The sequence below is a fragment of the Eucalyptus grandis genome, chromosome 9, assembly GCF_016545825.1.
Source record: "Eucalyptus grandis isolate ANBG69807.140 chromosome 9, ASM1654582v1, whole genome shotgun sequence".
Lineage (NCBI taxonomy): Eukaryota > Viridiplantae > Streptophyta > Magnoliopsida > Myrtales > Myrtaceae > Eucalyptus > Eucalyptus grandis.
The window spans coordinates 15,975,220-15,994,833 of record NC_052620.1 but is presented as its reverse complement, the minus strand read 5'-3'; the positions used below and the strand labels follow the sequence as shown (position 1 = coordinate 15,994,833).

Below are 19,614 nucleotides of genomic sequence, written 5' to 3'. Positions count from 1 at the left end.
TGATGCACAAAGCAGTCGGTAAAATCCATCACACTTAAGCTCTAATTAGCATAACTCTTTCGCAGCAACTTTATTTAATGCACTAATTAATAAAAATTCACATGAGATGTAATTTATAAATGACCACTTTGCATCACTGCCAGATTTGATAAAGCTTTTAACTTGTCAATAACATATTATCTTAGGACACCCATTGTCACGCCCCGACTCTCGGTCACGTGACCATCCTTCAAGCTTGGTCGATTTTATTATGCGATATCCTCAGGACTACATATCGCCGACCCTGTCATTTTTAATAGCACATGCGGAAGTAGTTATAACAATCCCCAGACAATAAAGCAATGGGATATACAAGTAGGACTAGAAACCTGAACCTGAAAACCACATCCTTATGTATATATATACACTTCAGGTCTAACATCTATTCACATGCACACAAGGTTTGACAAGACAGGACGGGATCCCAATCCTCATCCGGATCATACTCGGGGTTATCCTCGGGGTCCTCCTCCACGTACTCCTCTTCAGGTTCCTCAACAGGGATCTCCTCATCAGATTCATGCTCCTTAGACTCCTCATCCAGGTCCTGAAATGGTTATTCAATAACTCACGAGACAACGTTTTCAGCAAGTTCTACCCCTAAGACCCGATTAGTAAACTAATACACCTTAGGGCTGCCTATGCACAACGTGAGTCAGATGACTTGCCTTGGCCTCAAATTCCACCTGCATATTAGCACAAATCAATAGGCACCCAAGCAATCACATCATAGATCGAAGCATCGATCAAATCGACTTAGTCGATTACATGTCAATAAGACCACTCACGGTCATTTCCATCCAATCAATCAATTCACAGCATCATATCAAGGCAATGATCAATCACATTGAATCACACTCAGATCAAATCATTAATCAATCGACCTAGTCAATTACAAGTCAGTCGAATCATTTCTAAGTCATTCACTCCATCCCACATAACCTCCAATAGTACACTTAGTCACAGAGCTCCATCAATACTCTTGGGCGTCGTTTTTCGCCAAGGTGACATAAGTAACAGACGGTCTACGTCCGTTCTTTAAGGCGCCGTTTTCACACAGTGATATTCCTCATCACCGAACCACGCCCGTCATAGGTCACAAATCACTTACAGTTTACGTGCGTTCTTTAAGGCGCCATTTTCGCACAGTGATGTCTTTCATCACCGAACCACGCCTGTCACGATTTCATAGGTAGTCTACGTGCGTTCTTTAAGGCGCTGTTTTCGCACAGTGATATCCTTAATCACCGAACCACGCCTACCATAAGTCATAGACAGTCTACGTGCGTTCTTTAAGGCGCCGTTTTCGCACAGTGATATACTTTATCACCGAACCACGCCTGTCTATACTTCATACTTGATCGGTCTCAGCTAGTAGAATTCTCAATTAGTTCTCATCACTCCCTTCACTTACAGCTCAACAAGGCATTACAATTGCTAACTAGCCATACTCAGCCATCTACCAATCAATAATTCAATTTCACTCAAATTCAATCAATTTAGGGTAAATCCCTAAAATATCACAATTTATTCAATTTCATGCAACGTAGAGCTCAAATAAATAAACGGACTGTGCCACGACAATCAGCACAAGATTTCGGTCGTCGGCCATCAAAATCTTAATTTCCGAAAATTAATTAATTAATTAATTAATTTCGAAAATTAATTAATAATTATTAAAAATTCAATTTAGCACAAAAGAAAACCCAATTAAATAAATGGACTTCACCACAGTCATCATAATATTCTGGTCATTTACCATCTCAGTTGAATTTTCGGAAAACAAATAATTAATTAATTTAATTTCGAAAAATAAATAAATAAACACAAAAATTCCAATTTAGCACAATATGAAGCTCAATTAAATAAACGGTCTGCGCCACCATCATCAGCATAAAATCCCGGTCACTGGCCATCCCAGTTGAATTTCCGGGAAATAAATAATTAAATAATTAATTTCGAAAATTAATATTTAATTTCTAAAATTCCACTTATGCCCGATTTGCTTAATTAACACCCGACCGATAAGGGATGGAAAAAATCCCAAGAAGCATCCAATAAATACTATAGGCAATTCTCTATCTAATTACACTAATCACACCACTAATATGCAAAGCAATTAACTAATAATCACTAATCAGTTCTAATCTAACAACCTAATTACACTTAATTAATATTAATCAAACTTTAAGTGCAATTAGCAAACTAAGAAGGCATAAAACTCACTCAAAACGACGGGCTCGACGCGAGGATCAACTTTCCTCAAAGCGGGCTGAGCATTCGGGCTTGGGAAGGCGGCCAAAACGGGCCAAAACCCTCTGCGATACCCATTTTTCCAGCCCTCTGATTGCTGCTGGAAGGGGCGGTTCCGAGGCTGATTCGAGCCGGACAAGGTCGGTGGAGGGCGAGGGGACTCCGACGGGTCAAGGTGGCGGCACACGGTGGCCGGAGGTGGTCGGGCGGCGGCCTGAGGTGGCCGAACGAAGCTGAACAGAGGCGGAACAGGGGCTGGGTCGCACGGCGGGGACGGCAGGTGCGAGCGTGAGGCGGCGGAGCGCGCGGCGTTGCGAAGGCGGCGGCGCAGCAGCTCCAGTGCGGCGGCGTCCAAGCAACTGGTCGCGGCTCCTTCCGGCGACGCTGGACGCTGCTTATGCTATTCGGTTCTGTTCGAACCAGAGGGAGGAGAGGGGCGGAGGCGTGCGGACAGCAGCTCGACGACGAGCTTGGGTGCGCACGAGAAGCTCCGGTGGCTTGCGGGCGTGCGACGACGGCGGCGAGAGGCGGTGATGGCAGCTCGGTCTTCGCTGGTCTTCGGCTCCCATGGAGTTTTGAAGAAAAAGGAAGAAGATGGGGGAGGATCCGTCGATGGAGGAGAGAGGGGAGGAAGAAAAAATCAATTTCCCCTCTTCCTCTCATACACTCTCTCTCTTAGGTCATCACACATGGGCCACCATGACATCATGTGATGTCACCTTCCACCCACCATTTCTTGACAAATTTGCCCCTTCTAGAAGCTTTAAGGTAATTTAAAATGTAAGGTCCATGGGCATACGAATTTTGAAACAATTGGCTTCCATTAATCACTTGATTTACTTTAAATCCATCTCAATTGGCCTCAATGCTTCCATTAAATATTCTCCTCATCCAATAGCTCATCTCGCATCTCAATTTTGTATTCCATTTTAATCCCCGACTCCAAGTGCATAGAAATGACCTGATTAATTCAATTGAAATTAATACCGAATATTTTGGATGTCACACCCACATAGTAAAATAAATTATAAGGACGACCACAATTTTATGGATGTTTCCAAAAACGATAGCAAATTATGGAAAGTCACATCAACTTGTTACTATGTAATTAACACCTCTCTTCCTCCTCCTCCTCCTCCTCCTCCCCTCCTCCCCCTCCCTCTCTCTCTCTCTCTCTCTCTATCTCTCTCTCTCTACAAAAATTCTCTAGGACTATCATAGAAAACATCTCTTTAGTTTTTTCTCAAACACCTAATTAACTTCCCTCAAATTTCTAGCTAGTTTACCACCTTACCAGGCTTACCAACTTGTGGTTGCATATACCTAGAACTCTTAGGCAGGTTGAGACTACCATAGGCACCAACATTAGGATTTGGGTTGCCTTTTAAGCAAGTGTAAAATAACTAACAAAGGGGAAGAGAGAGTGAATTGGTGATTAGTTCATGTGAGAGGCGTGTGTCACTATTCAGAAGTTCCTCGATAGGGAAATAGCCCATGCAACACCTGGTGAATTGAGAATATGAAGCCAACCTTCCTTCTATATTTGTTCCTAAAAATAGTACAACGAATATCATCCTCATACTAGATTGTACCACGTATAGTTTAGCTCGGGCATCTAGTCCATCGACTGAGACACATAGAACACTTTACGCACAACAGTTGGTTTTGGCCTATCATGGCTTCATGAGGAAAATTACATAAACTCCCTATCGGTTTGTGCACCGAAAGCCAACCCACCTTAGAGCTCTGTAAAGATGTAATTGTTATATCTCGAACTCCTAGCATCAACTGTCTTGACGTCACTATCACAAACCAATTGTATCATTCCCTCGTATCACTCACTCTTTACTTAATAACCTAAATCTTCATTCACAAGGGTACAATCACGGTTCGTGACATTCCCCCCCTCCCCCCGACAATTCCACAATGCTCGTTGCGGACTATTATGTGACTTCCCTACATTCTTCAACTATTAATCTAGGTAGCACGGACACGATGACACGACACGTGACACGTTATTTTCAAAAAGTAGAGAATTCCGACACGATCCAACACGTTATATATTAAATAAATATTTTTATTTTTAATTAATGTAATTCAAATTCAGTATTTTTATTTTTCGAAATTATATTTTAATCTTTTTTTTCTTAAAAAAAAAAATCTCCACTAAGGTCCACCCACCCTCTTCTAGTTCTTTCCCTCGTCCATTTCCCCCTCCCCAAAATTTACTTTTCTTTCCCTCCCCCACCATCGCTCGTTTCCCCCCCCACCCCAGATTTATTTTTCTTTCCCTCCCCTTCACCGATGCACGGGCAGTCCCTGTCTCTTCCCCTCCCCCAATACGCGATGGCCTATCAAAGCCAAAAACCCTAGCTCGCACAACCCACCTCTTCTCATTCCTCGCCGCTCGCCGCACAAACCCCTTCCTCGACGCTCGCCGCCGCCGCATGACCCCCTTCCTCACCGCTCGCCGCTCACCGCACAAACCCCTTTCCTCGCCGCTCACCGCACGACCCCTTCCTCGCCGCTCGCTGCTCACCGCTCGTCGCTCGTCACCTCTCGCCGCTCGCCGCTCGCTGCTCGCCGCTCGCCGCTCGTCGCCTCTCGCCGCTCGCCGCATGAGCCTTCCTCTCCTCTTCCTCTCGTCTTTGGCCCTTTCTCCCTTGTAGCTACAACCTCGTTGGATCCGTCGCAGCATCACGGTGGCGGCCGTCTCTCGCCGTCACGGCCTCGTCTCTACTCCTTCTCCGTCGCTTCCACCCTCCATCATCTTCCGGACACTCGTGTCGAAACGTGTCGGGCATGCGTTGACCGCGTGTCCGAGCGTGTCGACGTGTCCGACACGCTCCGACACGTGTTGGACATGACACGGAAGCACGGATAACGTGTCCGTACTACCTAGCTATTAATGCACTGCTCTAGGTCATACATTGAATAGTTCATCAACCATTAATGCGCCACTTTGGATCAACATCGAATGCAAATGCTTGCCTAATAGAACAGGCCACTCCATCGGTAGCTTCTTTTGATTGCAATTGTTCAGGAAACTTGGTCACTTGTGCTTTCTTTAACGAGTGTGGCTTTTGGAGCAAACGACACTATTTGGCATGATCCTATTTCACCTACTAAGCTTTTCTTGATCGCAATGGACTAATGGAGGTTTCTTCCCCCGTTAAAAATGTGGTAGCAAACCCATCTTGAGATTCACCTATTGATCTAGGATCGTTTTCCCTATTCAGTAAGGAATCAGTTCTTTCATGTGCCCTCATTGTCATCTTAGAAGCTGGTCAAGAGCCACACTTTGTCTAAGCAAGTTTTGCCTTGACGATTCACTCTTTGCCATCGTAGGAACGAGTAGACCATAGGTTTTCTCTTACTCAAACTCACTTATTAAAGGAATTCTACTCTAATACCACTTGTCATGGAACGATAGTTCCTTGGCCACAAAATAGTCCGTGCAGCGCCTAGTGAGCCGAGAGCACCAAGCTAGCCTTCCATCTATAGTTGTTCCTAAGAATAGTATGGTGAATATCATCCTCACATCATATCATACCATATCCAACTTAGCTCAAATATTTAGTCCATCCAGCAAGACACGCCGAACACTTTAGGCACAATAATTAATTGGCATTATTAGGAGAGCAACATCCCAACTAGTTTGTTTATGCACAAAAAATTAACTCCACCTTCAAAGCTCCTAGAGATATAATCATTTTATCATAGAACTCCTAGTACCAATCATTCTAGACACCACTCTCATCACTAGTTGTTTCATCCCCTTTGCATCACTCACTCTTAACCCCAAACTCCACTCACAATGGTATTTAAATATAGAAGAATCATGATCCACCAAACATGTGTGCAAGTGGGTGCACTATGAAATGGTGATCAAAACAGTAAAGTAAGGTCTTGTGAGTAAGCAAAAATAAAAAAATTGTAAATTGAACTTGCATTTCTTGTTGTGATAAAGTTTGAAATCCTCCTTCAATGCTCATTACACTTTTTGAACCAAATTTGAGTATTCAAAAGGTTCTCCTTCTCCATCTATAATAGCTTGTACTTCCCTTAACCTCCATTTCTACTTGACTAAAACTATTAGCCAAAGATCATGAACTAATTGTGAGTTTAAAGCATTGGATTTGACATCACAAAAAACCTTCACATTATTCACCATGATTCAACGAAAGTAGAAAACTTTGCACTCATTTTACTCTGCTAGAACATTAACGAGAGAAAATTGCAATTTTTCAAAAGTGAAAAGAAATTGGAACTCCCAACAACCAAACATGAATTCCCCTTTGATTGAGATAACTGCAATGAGGCAAGAAAAAAGAATGGCAAAATATAGGGTGAACATGGTTTGGGTTGGGCCAGTCCATTCCCTAACCTCAGGACCAACCTGCACAGTGTTGATTCTCAATTTTTGGGACCGATGACCAACCCTATTGAGCTTGAGACCGAGGACCGGACCGACCCAATGGGTATGGTCCAGTTCCATGGTCAACTCGAGACCAACTGATAATTTTTTATTTCATTTTTTGTACTCCTTAAAAAAACGATTAAGGACCAGACTGACCCAATAGGTTCGGTCCAGTTCAAGGTCAATCGATGACTAACCAATAATTTTTTATTTCATTTTTTGTACTCTTTGAAAGGGCAACCGAGAACTGTACCAACCCAATAGGTTTGATGATGAGCAAGGTCAACTAAGAAAGGCAAGCGGTGAGGGTCAAGTGAGGTGAGCGTCGAACAGAATGGGCATCAAATGTCGAGCGGAGAGCAACAAACCAAGTGAGCATCGAGTGGCGAGCGGCATGGGTGATAGAAAGCGAGTGAGGCGAGTGTCGAATGGCGAGTGGAGAAGTTTTTTTCTTATTTTAGCAAATTGAAGACTAAGAGGACAAATAGGTTTGATGATGTGCAAGGTCAGCTAGGACAAGCGATGAGGGTCAAGTGGAGTGAGCGTCGAATAGAATGGGCATTGAATGTTGAGCAAAGAGCAACAAACCAAGCGAGCATTGAGTGGCGAGCGACATGAGTGACATAAAGTGAGTGAGGTCAAGTGGCGAGTGGAGAAGTTTTTTTTTATTTTAGCAAATTGAAGACTAAGAGGACAAATAAGATAGAAGAAAATGAATACTAAAGGAGGATGCCATAAGGTGCCTTTTTGGACACCATGAGGACTCTTCATAAAAATATTTTCCCCCTTCATAAATTATGACTATTGCCGCCGTAAAAGAAATTAAAAAGCTAAGTTATTAAAGAGTAATGTAAAATTACTTAAACTCCTTACTAAAGAACTATTTAATGTTGTTGACGTTGTTTATTTTAAGGTTTTCTCTATATAAAAAAATTGTAAATAATATTTTATATATATAGATATAGTCGGGTTGGTCGGGTTGAATTAACCTGGAACTTTCAAAATCGATAACCGACCCACACAGTATTGGTCCAGATATTTTAGGATCAAGGACCAACCCAGTCTCCCTACGAACCAGACCAGGATCGGCAGGGTTGGGCCGGTCCAAGGTTGGTCCAGGATTGACCTTAGACCGATGCTCACCCCTAGCAAAATACGCATTTAAATCATCGATCACACAAGTGAGAGTGACAAGTACGGATTTAGCCAACAAGCACAAATTTAGGGGAAGGAAAAAGGACCACCCAAGAACAAGAGGAAAATGGTCGAGCAAATTTGGATTGTAATTCACTGCAAGTCGAGGTGCATCCGCATGATCAGACAAATTCTCAATTTCTTACAAACATCGATGAACGAGCAACAAAAAAATAGAACATCAAGAAATAGAGAACACGACCATGTCAACCGTGAATCTTCTCAACTCGACACAAAATTTAAACGGGAGAGATAGAGAGGGGTCAATAGTTTTACCGTCAAGAAACCAAATTTACTAGTGTTCTCGAGTTTGATCGTCAACATGGGTCGTTCAAGTGCTTTGATCTCAAGTTCTTCTCTTTCTTATTGATGATGACTTCATGTATTTTTTGTCTATTCTACCTTCATCCTTGTTTTAGCTTTTCATTTCAATCGTGGGATAGTGGCACAAATGATTCCTAAACTTTATCCGAATGTGCAATGCGGTCTTTGCACTTTAATTTTTATAAAGGGATGCCTAGGCATTTAGTATATGTTCAATTTTGTCCCTAAATGTTGTCTTTGGACTTAAATTAATAGAAAGACAGCATTGAACTTTTTCAATAATTCAGGGATTAGGTTAAATATGTATCAAAACTCTATGGACTACATTGCATATTAGGTTACATATCTAAGATCATATTGAACAAATTAAAAATTCAAGAACTAGTTATGTCATTTTTTTCTCCTTTGATGATCTTACCCGCAAAATGACATAGATAATTCACAAACTTTTAATTTGTTCAATATAATCCATAAATTATAGTCAATTGTGAAATGTGGTCATTGGACTTTTGATACATATTCAACTTAATCAAAAGACAATATTGAACATTATTGTATAGTTCAAAGACTAAATTAAACATGTACGAAAAGTCCAATGACAATTTTAAATAAATTGAAAGTTTAGAGATCGCATAGCACCTTAGGATAAAGTTTAGGGATCATTTGTCTCATAATTCCTTAATTGAAATAAAAGGCTAAAATAAAGATGAAGGTAGGCTAGACAGAAAAGACATGAAGTCGTCGTCCATAAGAAAGAAAGAACTTGAGATCTAAAGCATTTGAACAACCCATGTTGACAATCAAACTCAAGAACACCAGCAAAGTTGGTTTCTTAACGGTAGAACTGTCGTCCCCTCTGTCTTTTATCGTTTAAATTTCCTATTGAAATGAGAAGATTCATGATTGCCACGGTCATGTTCTCTGCTTCTTTATGTTCTTTCTCCTTTCTTTTTTTGTTGATCATTCAATGACATTTGCATCGATTGAGAATCTGTTTGATCGTACGGATGGGCCTCGCACTTGTGATGAAATACGATCCGCGTTTGCTTAACCATTTTCCTCTTGTTCTTAGGGTGGTCCTTTTTCCTTCCCTTGAATGTGCTTGTTGACTAAATCTGTATTTATTACTGAGCTTGCTTTTGTACCTTTTGCTCCCATCAACTTTTTCTTTGACCCAATACACCCACTTGTTTTGCAATGCTTTCTTCCCATATGGTAATTGAGTTAACACAAAATTTATTTATTTTTAGTGAATCTAACTCATCCTGCATTGCTAACTCCTACATAATAGAATCTTTAACCTGCAATACTTTTGAAAAATTTTATGGTTTGCCAACGTCAATCAAAAGGTGTTCTATTAGATCTTCTCAAAGTGGGTTCAAGTGCACATAATTCTTGTTTTGGTTTTTGATCAGAGTCTACAGCAATAGTTTTAGGAATTTCAAACTGAACACTCTTAAAAACCTCATCTAATTTAATCTCTCGATTCTCTACCGTTTGTTTCTTCACACTAAATTCTACCGTTGTTCTTATACAACATGATTTCATTGAATGTAACATGAGTAGTTATTATTATTTTTCTATTTTGTTCATCCCAAAATTGATCGCCGAAAAAATTAGAACCATATCCAACAAAAAAACATTTTGTAGCTTTTGCATCAAGCTTATCTCTATTTTCAGAATCTACATGGACATACGAAACACTACCAAAAACTTCCGGATGCGAGAGATTTATCTTCTTTCCACTCCATTCTTCTTCTAGTAACTTAAAATCAAGTGGAACCGAAGGTCCTCTATCGATCAGATATGCTGCGGCGTTAATTACATCCACCCAAAACGTCTTGGCTAATCCTGCATGCAACCTCATACTTCTTATACGCTCATTCAAAGTTATGTTTATTCTTTCATCAACTTAGTTTTGCTATAGTCTGTTGGGAATCTTTCTTGTCATTCTAATTATGTTCTCTACACACAAAATCACTTAAACTCCTTGCTATCATACTCACCACCATTATCAGACCTTAGACATTCAATTTTCAAGCCAGTCTCATTCTCCACTTTAGCTTTCCGTCTCTTAAAAGTAGAAAACACGTTTTTTTTTTCTTTCAGAAAATAAACTTATACCTTTCTAGTGGAGTTGTCAAAGAATGTGACATAATAGCACAAGCCTTCAAGGGAATGCACATAGGCTAGTTCCCACACATCTATATACACCAACTTTAATTTTACTTTCTTTGGTTCTCTTTCCAATCTTCGAAAAAATAACATGCTTCTGCTTGTCCATAACACAATCTTCACATAGACCAATATCTATGGGCTTCAAATTAGGTAGTTTTCCCTTCGATGCTAACAACTTCATACCTTTATTGCTTATGTGCCCAAGCTCATGGTGCCATAATTTGAAACTAGCTTCCGACTGAGCAACTACTGCAGTTTCTCTACTACTTTCAGTTAGGTAGAGCGTTTTTGACTTTATTCCCCATGCTACAACCAAAGCACCTTTAACTAATTTCCAAGACCTATCCCCAAAAATAATTATGTATCTTGTGCTGTCTAATTGATTTATAGAGATTAGATTTCTCTTAAGTCCCAGAACATATCTAATATTGTATAACTTCCATTGATATCCATTAGTGGATTTTATATGAACATCGCCCTTTTCCCATGGTATTCAAAGGTTCATCATCAACAAGATAAACATTTCCAAATTTTCTAGCAACAAAATTGTGCATTAATTCTTTACATGAAGTAGAGTGAAACGACACACCTGAGTCAAGAATCTGAGACTCAATTAGACTATCAATGGTCAAAATTAAAGCATTACCATCATGCGTCTCTTCAAGAGTTGCATTCACAGACTTCTCTTCCTCTTTTTTTTTTTTATCTCAATATTAAAATTTATTCTTTAGGGCTCTACAATCTCATTTTAAATGGCCTTTCTTTTCGCAATTCTAGCAGATTATTTCTCCATGAGTTCTCGATTTACTTCTCCTTCTTGACTTTGATCTACCGAGATATTGGTTCCACCCTCATTGATTGATTCTTCCTCTGGCTTCAGTATTTAAGGTAGCATCTAAAAAATTCACCTTATTCTCTTCCGCAAATACCCTCGTTAAGAATCAAATCTCGAATTGCTTGAAGTTTCAACATTTTTCGTATCGAACAAACTGTTTACTACGTCACGATTGCACTCCAACTTTCAGGTAAGGAAAATAATAAAATTAAAGCCTTGACCTCATCATCGAGAATCGTAATCACATTAAATTCATTGATGTGATCTATCATAGAAGCAATCTCATCTATCTTCAAATTGAAAATGCGATGCATCAAATATACCTTTTATGGATGTAATTTAAGGTTTAGAAAAACTTGAATTATTGGTCGATTGTTAAGCTATGTTACACAACTTAAATAGCTCGTTGCAAACCCTCATGGACCAAAATACCCTCGAATTCAAGGGTTCCTTGCTTTTGCCTGTACAAATAGAATTAGCTCATCATTCTCTTATAGATTGCGAGTTAATCGTCGTAAATTTAACATTACTTGTTGGTAAAATCAATCAAGAATAATCTCATCAATGTCAAAAGATCATGTACTTAGCCTAAATGACGGGAAAAGGATTTTGCGGAGTGATGACATGGACGAATGTGAGTTAATAAGTGAATAAAGATATGGCCCCTCAACAAAAAAAGAAGGGTCAAGGTGTTATTTTCCTCAATTTTTTATCGGAGGAAAACCTAATATTTAATTAACACTTAAAAAGGAAACGTGATTTGGTAGACAGATGTGTAAGAAACACATTTCCTTTTATTTCTTTCCAATTTCAAGATGAGAAGTATATAATAGTTTAGAAGATTTTCTTATTCTTTTTGTTAGAATATTTAAACAGTAAACTGCACCTTCAACTAACAGTGGTCTCACTAAATCTCATGTGGTATTAGAGTTGGAGGTTCGAGTTCGAATCTTTCAGCCTCATTTGCCTCCCCAATTAAATTTTCAGGCTTGAGAGGGACTGTTATAATATTTAAATAATAAATCATGCCTTCACTAGCATAATAAGTTTTTAGAAAAGTTGGTAGCGACAATGATCCCACCAAATCTCACACTTTTACTTCCCATACTCTTTTATCAATTCAAACAAAGAAAAAATAATAATACTCAACTTTCCTCAATGAAAATTAAGAAAATATAGCCAAAAAAATCATCCCTATGCGTATATTCTTTGAATAAGGGGAATTGTCCAATTAGTTCTAAATTTATTATACAATGCCAATTTAGTCCTCAATTGTTTCAATCTTGCTAATTTAGTCATAAACTTTTGTGAAAAATTTCATTATAGTCCTTCCGCAAATTTTCACCAAAAATCATAGACATGGTGATGTGCCACATAAGATGATCAACAATGAATGGACCACCACATCAACCATTTTTGGTATTGGCCAGAAAGACTACATTGGAATTTTGTACGATAACTTAGGACTAAATTGGAAATTTTGAAAAATTTAAGACTGAGTTGACATTGATATAATAGGTTTAGGACTAATTGGGTAATTTTTCCTTTTGAATTGCTCTTGAATAGTTAAAGTGATTGTAAAGATAAAAAAAAATTATAATTGTAGATTAAGTATTTAAATTTGGTCATTTTGAGTAAAAGTTCTGTTAAATAAGCTTTAAAAATGCGGTGGGTCGGAGTTTCCAACAAATTAAATTTCATCACACATATATACTAGAACTCAAAAGTCCAACATGAATAATTTGTGTATACAATTCGACTCTAATGTTCACACTAGTAATTTGCGTAACAAATAAAAAGACGCACTTGACTGAGCCTATAAATCAGGACTTTCAAACAAATTAAATACTTCTGTGCGCTATGAAAAACACGCTGAGAAGGTGTACGACCATGAGACCTGTGGTTTGAAAGAGACATGACCTCTCAGAGAAGAAACGATTAATATCTAAGTACAAGCATTTAATTGTTTTTTTCATAAGTTCAAAAACTAAACGCCAATGTAATAATCTTCTACGAAATGGAGAACTTAAGAAGTAAATTATTTATTTATAATTATAAGGAACCTCCTTTATGTTCCTAAATCCCAGGTAAACAAAAATCACTAATATAATGGATTATACGCACGTCATAGGCCCAGATCAATAAGCTCAATATAGTATCGTCGCTCTCGGTTATGAGAAGCATAATTTGTGTTGTTTGTCTAATCTAAATTTCTATATTTTGTTACATTAAGGCTAGTTGTATTCTTTGAAAAATTGCTATCGTGATGCTATATTGAAAAATAGCACCTTAAAAAGAAAATTTTTATTGCTTATTGTGAGGAGGGATTGACTACATCAACCATTTAAGATAGGACAACAATCTCTCCCCTAGTTCTGCTAATATTGACTACTCCTCACCAACATTTGCTTCACGAGGATCGAAGTGTTTGCCATCAAATTGGCTAATGACAGAGGCATCAATAGCTCTTTCGCAAGGAGTTGAAGTTGAAGCTTCTAATGCCAAGGGCTCCATCCTTTTCTTGTCCACCTTTTCCTTGAGATCTGCCAGCGCCTTCTTTAATACCATTAACTGTTCGAAGCTAAGGTTTTCGATTTCCAGAGGCTTAATATGTTGGAGCTCTTTTGCCCGTTTCTTTTCGGCTTCCAGTCGCTCGAGCACATCTGCGTATTGTCTGTTCAGTTCAACTAAGGTCTGGTCTCCATTAGTTTGAGCCTGAGTGACAGTAGGACAAACCGTCTGTGGATGCTCAAACCTGTCAAGGACTGCATCCACAGAAGGGTGTCCAAAGGAGAAAGGCTTGCCGCTAGGAGAGAAGAGAATAATCGCCATCTCAGTGGCACAAAGAGTGCATAGTTCGCTTGCTTTCTTGAAGAGTCCTGGTCGCCGTTTCGAGAAGGCAACTCGTTGTGCATTGACACCCTCGATCATCCTCTTTGCTCCAGTTGTTTTGCCCTTCATGTCTCACCCTGCAAAATCAATGTAAATTCAAATGATATTGCTAGAATAATGAAAAATGGTGGCCATTTATAAGATTTTACAGGCCAAAGCATTGCTTAAAAAAATTGTACCACTCCCTCTTTGATTGGTAATCCTCTTTGATTGATAATTCTGATTTGGCTTTCCATGTATTAGCATGTGTTTTAAGAGGTTTAATGATAAATATGTCGTTTTCCGTCAATAAGACGATGGTGTAATCCTCTCAACATTACTAAGTTGGCATCCCTTTAATGGCAATTGCTAGCTAATACTATGATAACAATCCATAATAGACTTAATCAACGAGTCCACCTAGCATAAAAGGAAATAAATCTCGCTCATGGGTAAAATTGGAATTTTCTATGCTTGATAACACGAACGGCTTTAGCTTTGGAACAATCATATATTCAACTAATTGAGTACCATAACTATTTTTTCGATCATTTGAGTGTCATAACTTACATAAAAAGATTACTTGAGTGCAATAACTTTGAATCAATTACTTGAGCGCTAAAACTTTTTAAAAACATTTACCTTAGTACTAGAAGTCCAGCGTGGCATAGCACTTGAGTGAGCGTTTTTAAAAGGTCATGATACTCAAGTGACTAATTGAAAAATATATAACACTCAAGTGAGCAGAAAAAAATTACGACACTTAAGTGAGTACTGTACAAAAGTTATAGCATGGTGTCCTTTTCCTTGCTTTAAATGGTAATGTTGATTCAACTTTCCAAATATGGTATGCATCTTAAGAGGTTTAATGATAACCATGTCGTTTTCCATCAAATAGATGAAAGTCTAATCCTCCCAACATTCAAATTTTAACTCTAATTCAACTTTGAATGGTAACTCTGATTCAACTTTCTAGATATGACATGCGTTTTAAAAGGTTTAATGACAAGCATGTCGTTTTCTGTCAATTAGATGGAAGCATAATCCCCTCAACATTCAAAAGTTGGCATCCCTATAATGTCTATTTCTGGCTAATAATATATGTGTAAAAACCTATTGAGAACATGGGGACAATAACAATATGAGTGCCATAGCTTTCATACAGTGCTCACTTAAATGCGATAACTTTTTTTCACTTACTTAAGTGCCACATCGGAGTAAAATTAATCATTTAAGTGTCATTTCTGGCAAATTATCCTTCATAGACTTTTTATTAATTTCCTATTATGACATGGATTTATATTTTATTTTTGAATTTTTTTATCAATTGATAACATTTGCACCGATGATGCCATGTAAGATAATGACGTCCATGTTGGATTTTCCAACAAGACAAATTGCCGATAGTACTTTTTTTTTTTTTTTGTCAGTCCTACTTTATGCCTACTCTACACTCACTCGCAGACTTTTGCACTGCCTCTTGCAGGGCGTGGGAGTCGCGACCCACTCTCGAAACTTACGCGTCCCTACCCCCATCCCCCCTGAGAAGGTGGGGATTTGAACCCCTCACCTCCCCCTTCCAAGTTGGAAGGGTGGCCACTAGGGCGAACCCCCAGTGGTTAATTGCCGATGGTACTTAAATGATCAATTTTTCAAATTTATGGCCCTTAAGTAAGTGTCATACGAAAGTTATGGCACTTTTAGTATACTTATCCCAAAAATGCTTATATACATGTTTGTTGAAGGAGTGATCATTTATATTTTTGGAAAAATTATCAATTTAATTTTAAACCTATTTTATGGATGTCACTTCTAAATGCATCAGAATTTCCAAAGAAAGAGAAGAAAAAAAGTAAAAAATGATCTTGAATCTGGCACCTACAAAATATTGTGGTATGATGGGTTTCTAGAGTCAAGGGCTATATGGTGGTTAAGAAGAAAGGAAAGGCGGAGGAGGTAATTATAATTACTACTTGTGTATTAGTACATAATAACTGTTCTAGTGATATTTATTTTCAATATTTGTTGAAAATTAAATTTAAAATATCTTGGATCTTATATGCAACGGGTATCATTCATGAGAAGTATCTAGTTATTATTATGTTATAAAGAATTAAATAATGCAAGGCATTTGCCTACATGAGACTCTTATAGTAAAGTTTGGAGAGATAGCTGTGATTGATTGGCCCTCCCCAACCTTCACTTATAAATAAAAAATGCTTAGGATAAGAACAGCGCAGTGCCATAACTTTCGAACCACACTCATTTGACTGCTATAACTTCTTTTTCCACTCACTTAAGTGCCACATCAAAATAAAATCAATCAATTGAGTGTCATTTCTAGCAAATTGTCATACGTGGATTTTTTTTTAAAAAATTTCCATCTCAACGTGAATTTTTTTATTTAAAAAAATTATTAATTGTCTACGTGTCCCTCGGCAATGCCACATGGGACAACTAGAATGCACATTGAATTTTCCAAAGAGACAAATCGCCTATAGCATTTAAGTAATCTATTTTTTTTTTTTAATTTATGGCATTCAAATGAGCGAGAAAAAAAATTATGACATTCAAGTGAATGCCGTACAAATATTATGACACTTGCGTTGTTCTTATCTCAAGAATATGTATTGAATTTGAGCTTGGAAAAGAAAATCCAATTCAAGTAGGTTTCCCAGTTTGAGTAGGTCTCTTACAAAGGATTCCTTATTTTGAATACTAATATATATATATATATATATATATATATATATATATATATATATTAGTGTTCGGGTTTATTCTATTTTTTTGAGGGAGTACTCTATGAGATTTTGAGATAATTGGTTCCGCTACGGATGTAATACAGGGCTGACAAAAACTTGAACGGATGGTCGATAATTAAGCCGTGATACACAACATAAATAGTTCGGTGCAAACCCTCGTGGACCACAATTCCCCGAATTCTGGGGTTCCTTGCTCATACCAATACACAAATGAATTAGATCATTCTCTTGTAAATTGCAATTCAACCATCTTAAATTTATCATTACTTGTCGTTTAAATTCAATCAAAAATAATCTCATCGACGTCTCAAGAGAATTGGCGCCCGCAACATGCAAATCTTATCGCATTTTACAATGTTAGAATCTTTCATTGTAATTTCTAGTCTAGTAAAGGAGTTGTATGGGCATGTATCCAATACAAAGGAGATCACATCCTTCATGTGCTCAAAACTTTCTTAATCTTCATGTATTAAAAGCTTCTTCTAATGCCTAGAGTGGTGATTATAATTGGTCGCCTTACCGCACCCTTTTGCTCCGCCAAAACAAATTTCTCAGTCACAAGAAAATTTTGCTCAGGAAATATAAAATAAACCACTTCATGTTTCTTGAAACTCCTATGTCCATTGAAGGCCCAGGAGATTCAAGCCTTAATTAATGAATGCGCTAAGAGAAATTTACAGTTTGATCGCTGCCTTCAGCACTCTAATTTCTAGCTTGATGAGTAACGAAAAATGGATTGGCCCAAAAACCTGAGCATTGAACTTTTAAACAGCTTGGTATTGGCCGGAAACAAAGGAAGAATGGTCGTATTCGTCCCAAAGGAAGAGGTATATAATGATTTATTATCATTCTCTCACGTCACATTCCATCATCTTTTATCAATTAAAATAAACAAAAAAGAAATCGTATTAGGCTTTCCAAAATGAAAATTAAAAATATATATATAATGAAAAATATTATCACCATGGGTATATTCTTTGAATAATGGGAAATTATTCAATTAGTCCTAAATCTATTATACGGATGTCAATTTAGTCCTATATTTTTAATTTTGCTAATTTATTTCTAAACTTTTGCGTAACATTCTAAATCTAGTCCTTCAGTCAATCTTCACTTAAAATCGCTTATGTAGTGACGTGCTACGTAAGACAATCGATGATGATCAGACCACCACTCAGCTATTTTTGACAAATATAAGTCGAAAGGACTATATTGTAATTTTACATAAAGGTTTAGTAATAAATTAGCAAAATCGAAAAATTTAGGACTAAATTAGCATTTAAACAATAAGTTTAAGACTAATCAAGTAATTTTCCCTTTTGAACTGCTCTTGAATAGTTAAAAGTGATTGGAAAGAAAAAAAATTATAATTGTAAACTAAAGTATTTAAATTTGGTCATTCCGAGGAAGAGTTGTGTTAAGTAAGCTTAAAAACGTGGTGGGTCGGAGCCCCTAGCAAATTAGATTTCATCACATATGTACAAGAACTCATAAGTGCAACATGAATAACTTGTCTATAAAATTCTTGACTCTTATCTTCACACTAGATATTTGCGAAACAAATGAAAAGATGCACTTGATTGAGCCTATAAAACATGAACACTTGTTAAATACTTCTATGCACTTTCAAAAACACATGCTGAGAAGGTGTATGACCATGAGACTTGTGGTTTGAACTTTGAAAGAGACATAACTTCTTAGGAGAGACAATTGACGTGTAAGTATAAATATTTAGTTGTCTATTCATAAGGTCAAGAACTAAACCCCAATATAACAATCTTCTATGAAATGGAGAAATTAAGAAGTAAATTATTTTTTTATGATTATTAATGAACCTACTTTAAGTACCTAAATCTTGAGTATACAATATTATTAATATAAGGAAAAATTTCAAAAAATGACCCGAAATGCTTTAGTTTTCTCAAATAATGGCTCAAATTGGAGATTATTTCAAATAATGGCGTGAAATAACGAAATTATTTCAAATAAAAGCCTAAAGTAGCTAAATCGTCTTAAATAAGGGCATTTGGCCGGTGGTAACTTTTTCAGCCATCAAAGAAGGGGTATTTTGGTCAAAAAATTGTAAATATATTTTTAAAAGTTTTTGACTTTTTATTTCTTTTTTTATTTCTTTTCTTTCTTTTTCCTCTTCCCTTCCCGACCATGGCCGTCAACGGTCAGTGGAGATTGCCCTTGCCAGCGTTGGGCGAGGGCAGCCCTCACCAACATTGTGGGCAAGGGCAGTGCTTGCTTGAGTCGAGCAAGGGTGTCCCTCCCCAGATCTGGCGAGGGACACCCTCACCTGATGTCGCCAAGGGCAACCCTCGCCCTCACTTGAGTCCACTTTCCCTCTACCATGGCCCGCAGAGGGAGGAGGGAAAACAAAAACAAAAGAAAAAGAAAAAAAAAAAAAATTAAGAGATAAAAGACAAAAATGCTCTTGATTAGAGAGGTTAGGCCACTTTTTTAAACTAATATGCTCACTTTAGGCTCTTATTTAAAAAAAGTTCCACTTCAAACTCTTATCATAGACAATTTGGTCACTTTAGGCCTTTATTAAAATAATGTTCACTTGTAGTCTTTATTTGAGAAAATGTGAGTACTTCAAGCCCTTATTTGGAATTTTCCATTGATATAATAGACTAATTAAGACACATTTCGAAAGCCCAGATCAATAAGCCCAATATAGCATTGTTGCACTTGGTTATGAGAAGCATAACTTGTGTCATTTGCCT

At 37.7% G+C, this 19,614-nt stretch overlaps 1 protein-coding gene and 1 long non-coding RNA gene across 2 annotated transcripts; both read right to left on the bottom strand.

Moving 5' to 3' along the window:
• Positions 1-272: 272 nt before the first annotated feature.
• On the bottom strand, positions 273-2,946 carry LOC120288149. The gene is made up of 2 exons (XR_005546440.1): positions 2,266-2,946; positions 273-586 (listed from the first exon to the last, which is right to left on the bottom strand). It is a non-coding gene; the product is annotated as an uncharacterized LOC120288149 (long non-coding RNA).
• Positions 2,947-13,631: 10,685 nt separating this feature from the next.
• Positions 13,632-14,204, bottom strand: LOC104420326 (agamous-like MADS-box protein AGL61). The gene has a single exon (XM_010032190.1). It carries the CDS (start codon positions 14,202-14,204, stop codon positions 13,632-13,634), a length of 573 nt encoding a protein of 190 aa, XP_010030492.1.
• Positions 14,205-19,614: the final 5,410 nt, after the last annotated feature.

Bases quoted from the DNA above. Each gene is read 5' to 3' on its own strand.
- LOC104420326 (XM_010032190.1), bottom strand. From the start codon at position 14,204: ATGAAGGGCAAAACAACTGGAGCAAAGAGGATGATCGAGGGTGTCAAT.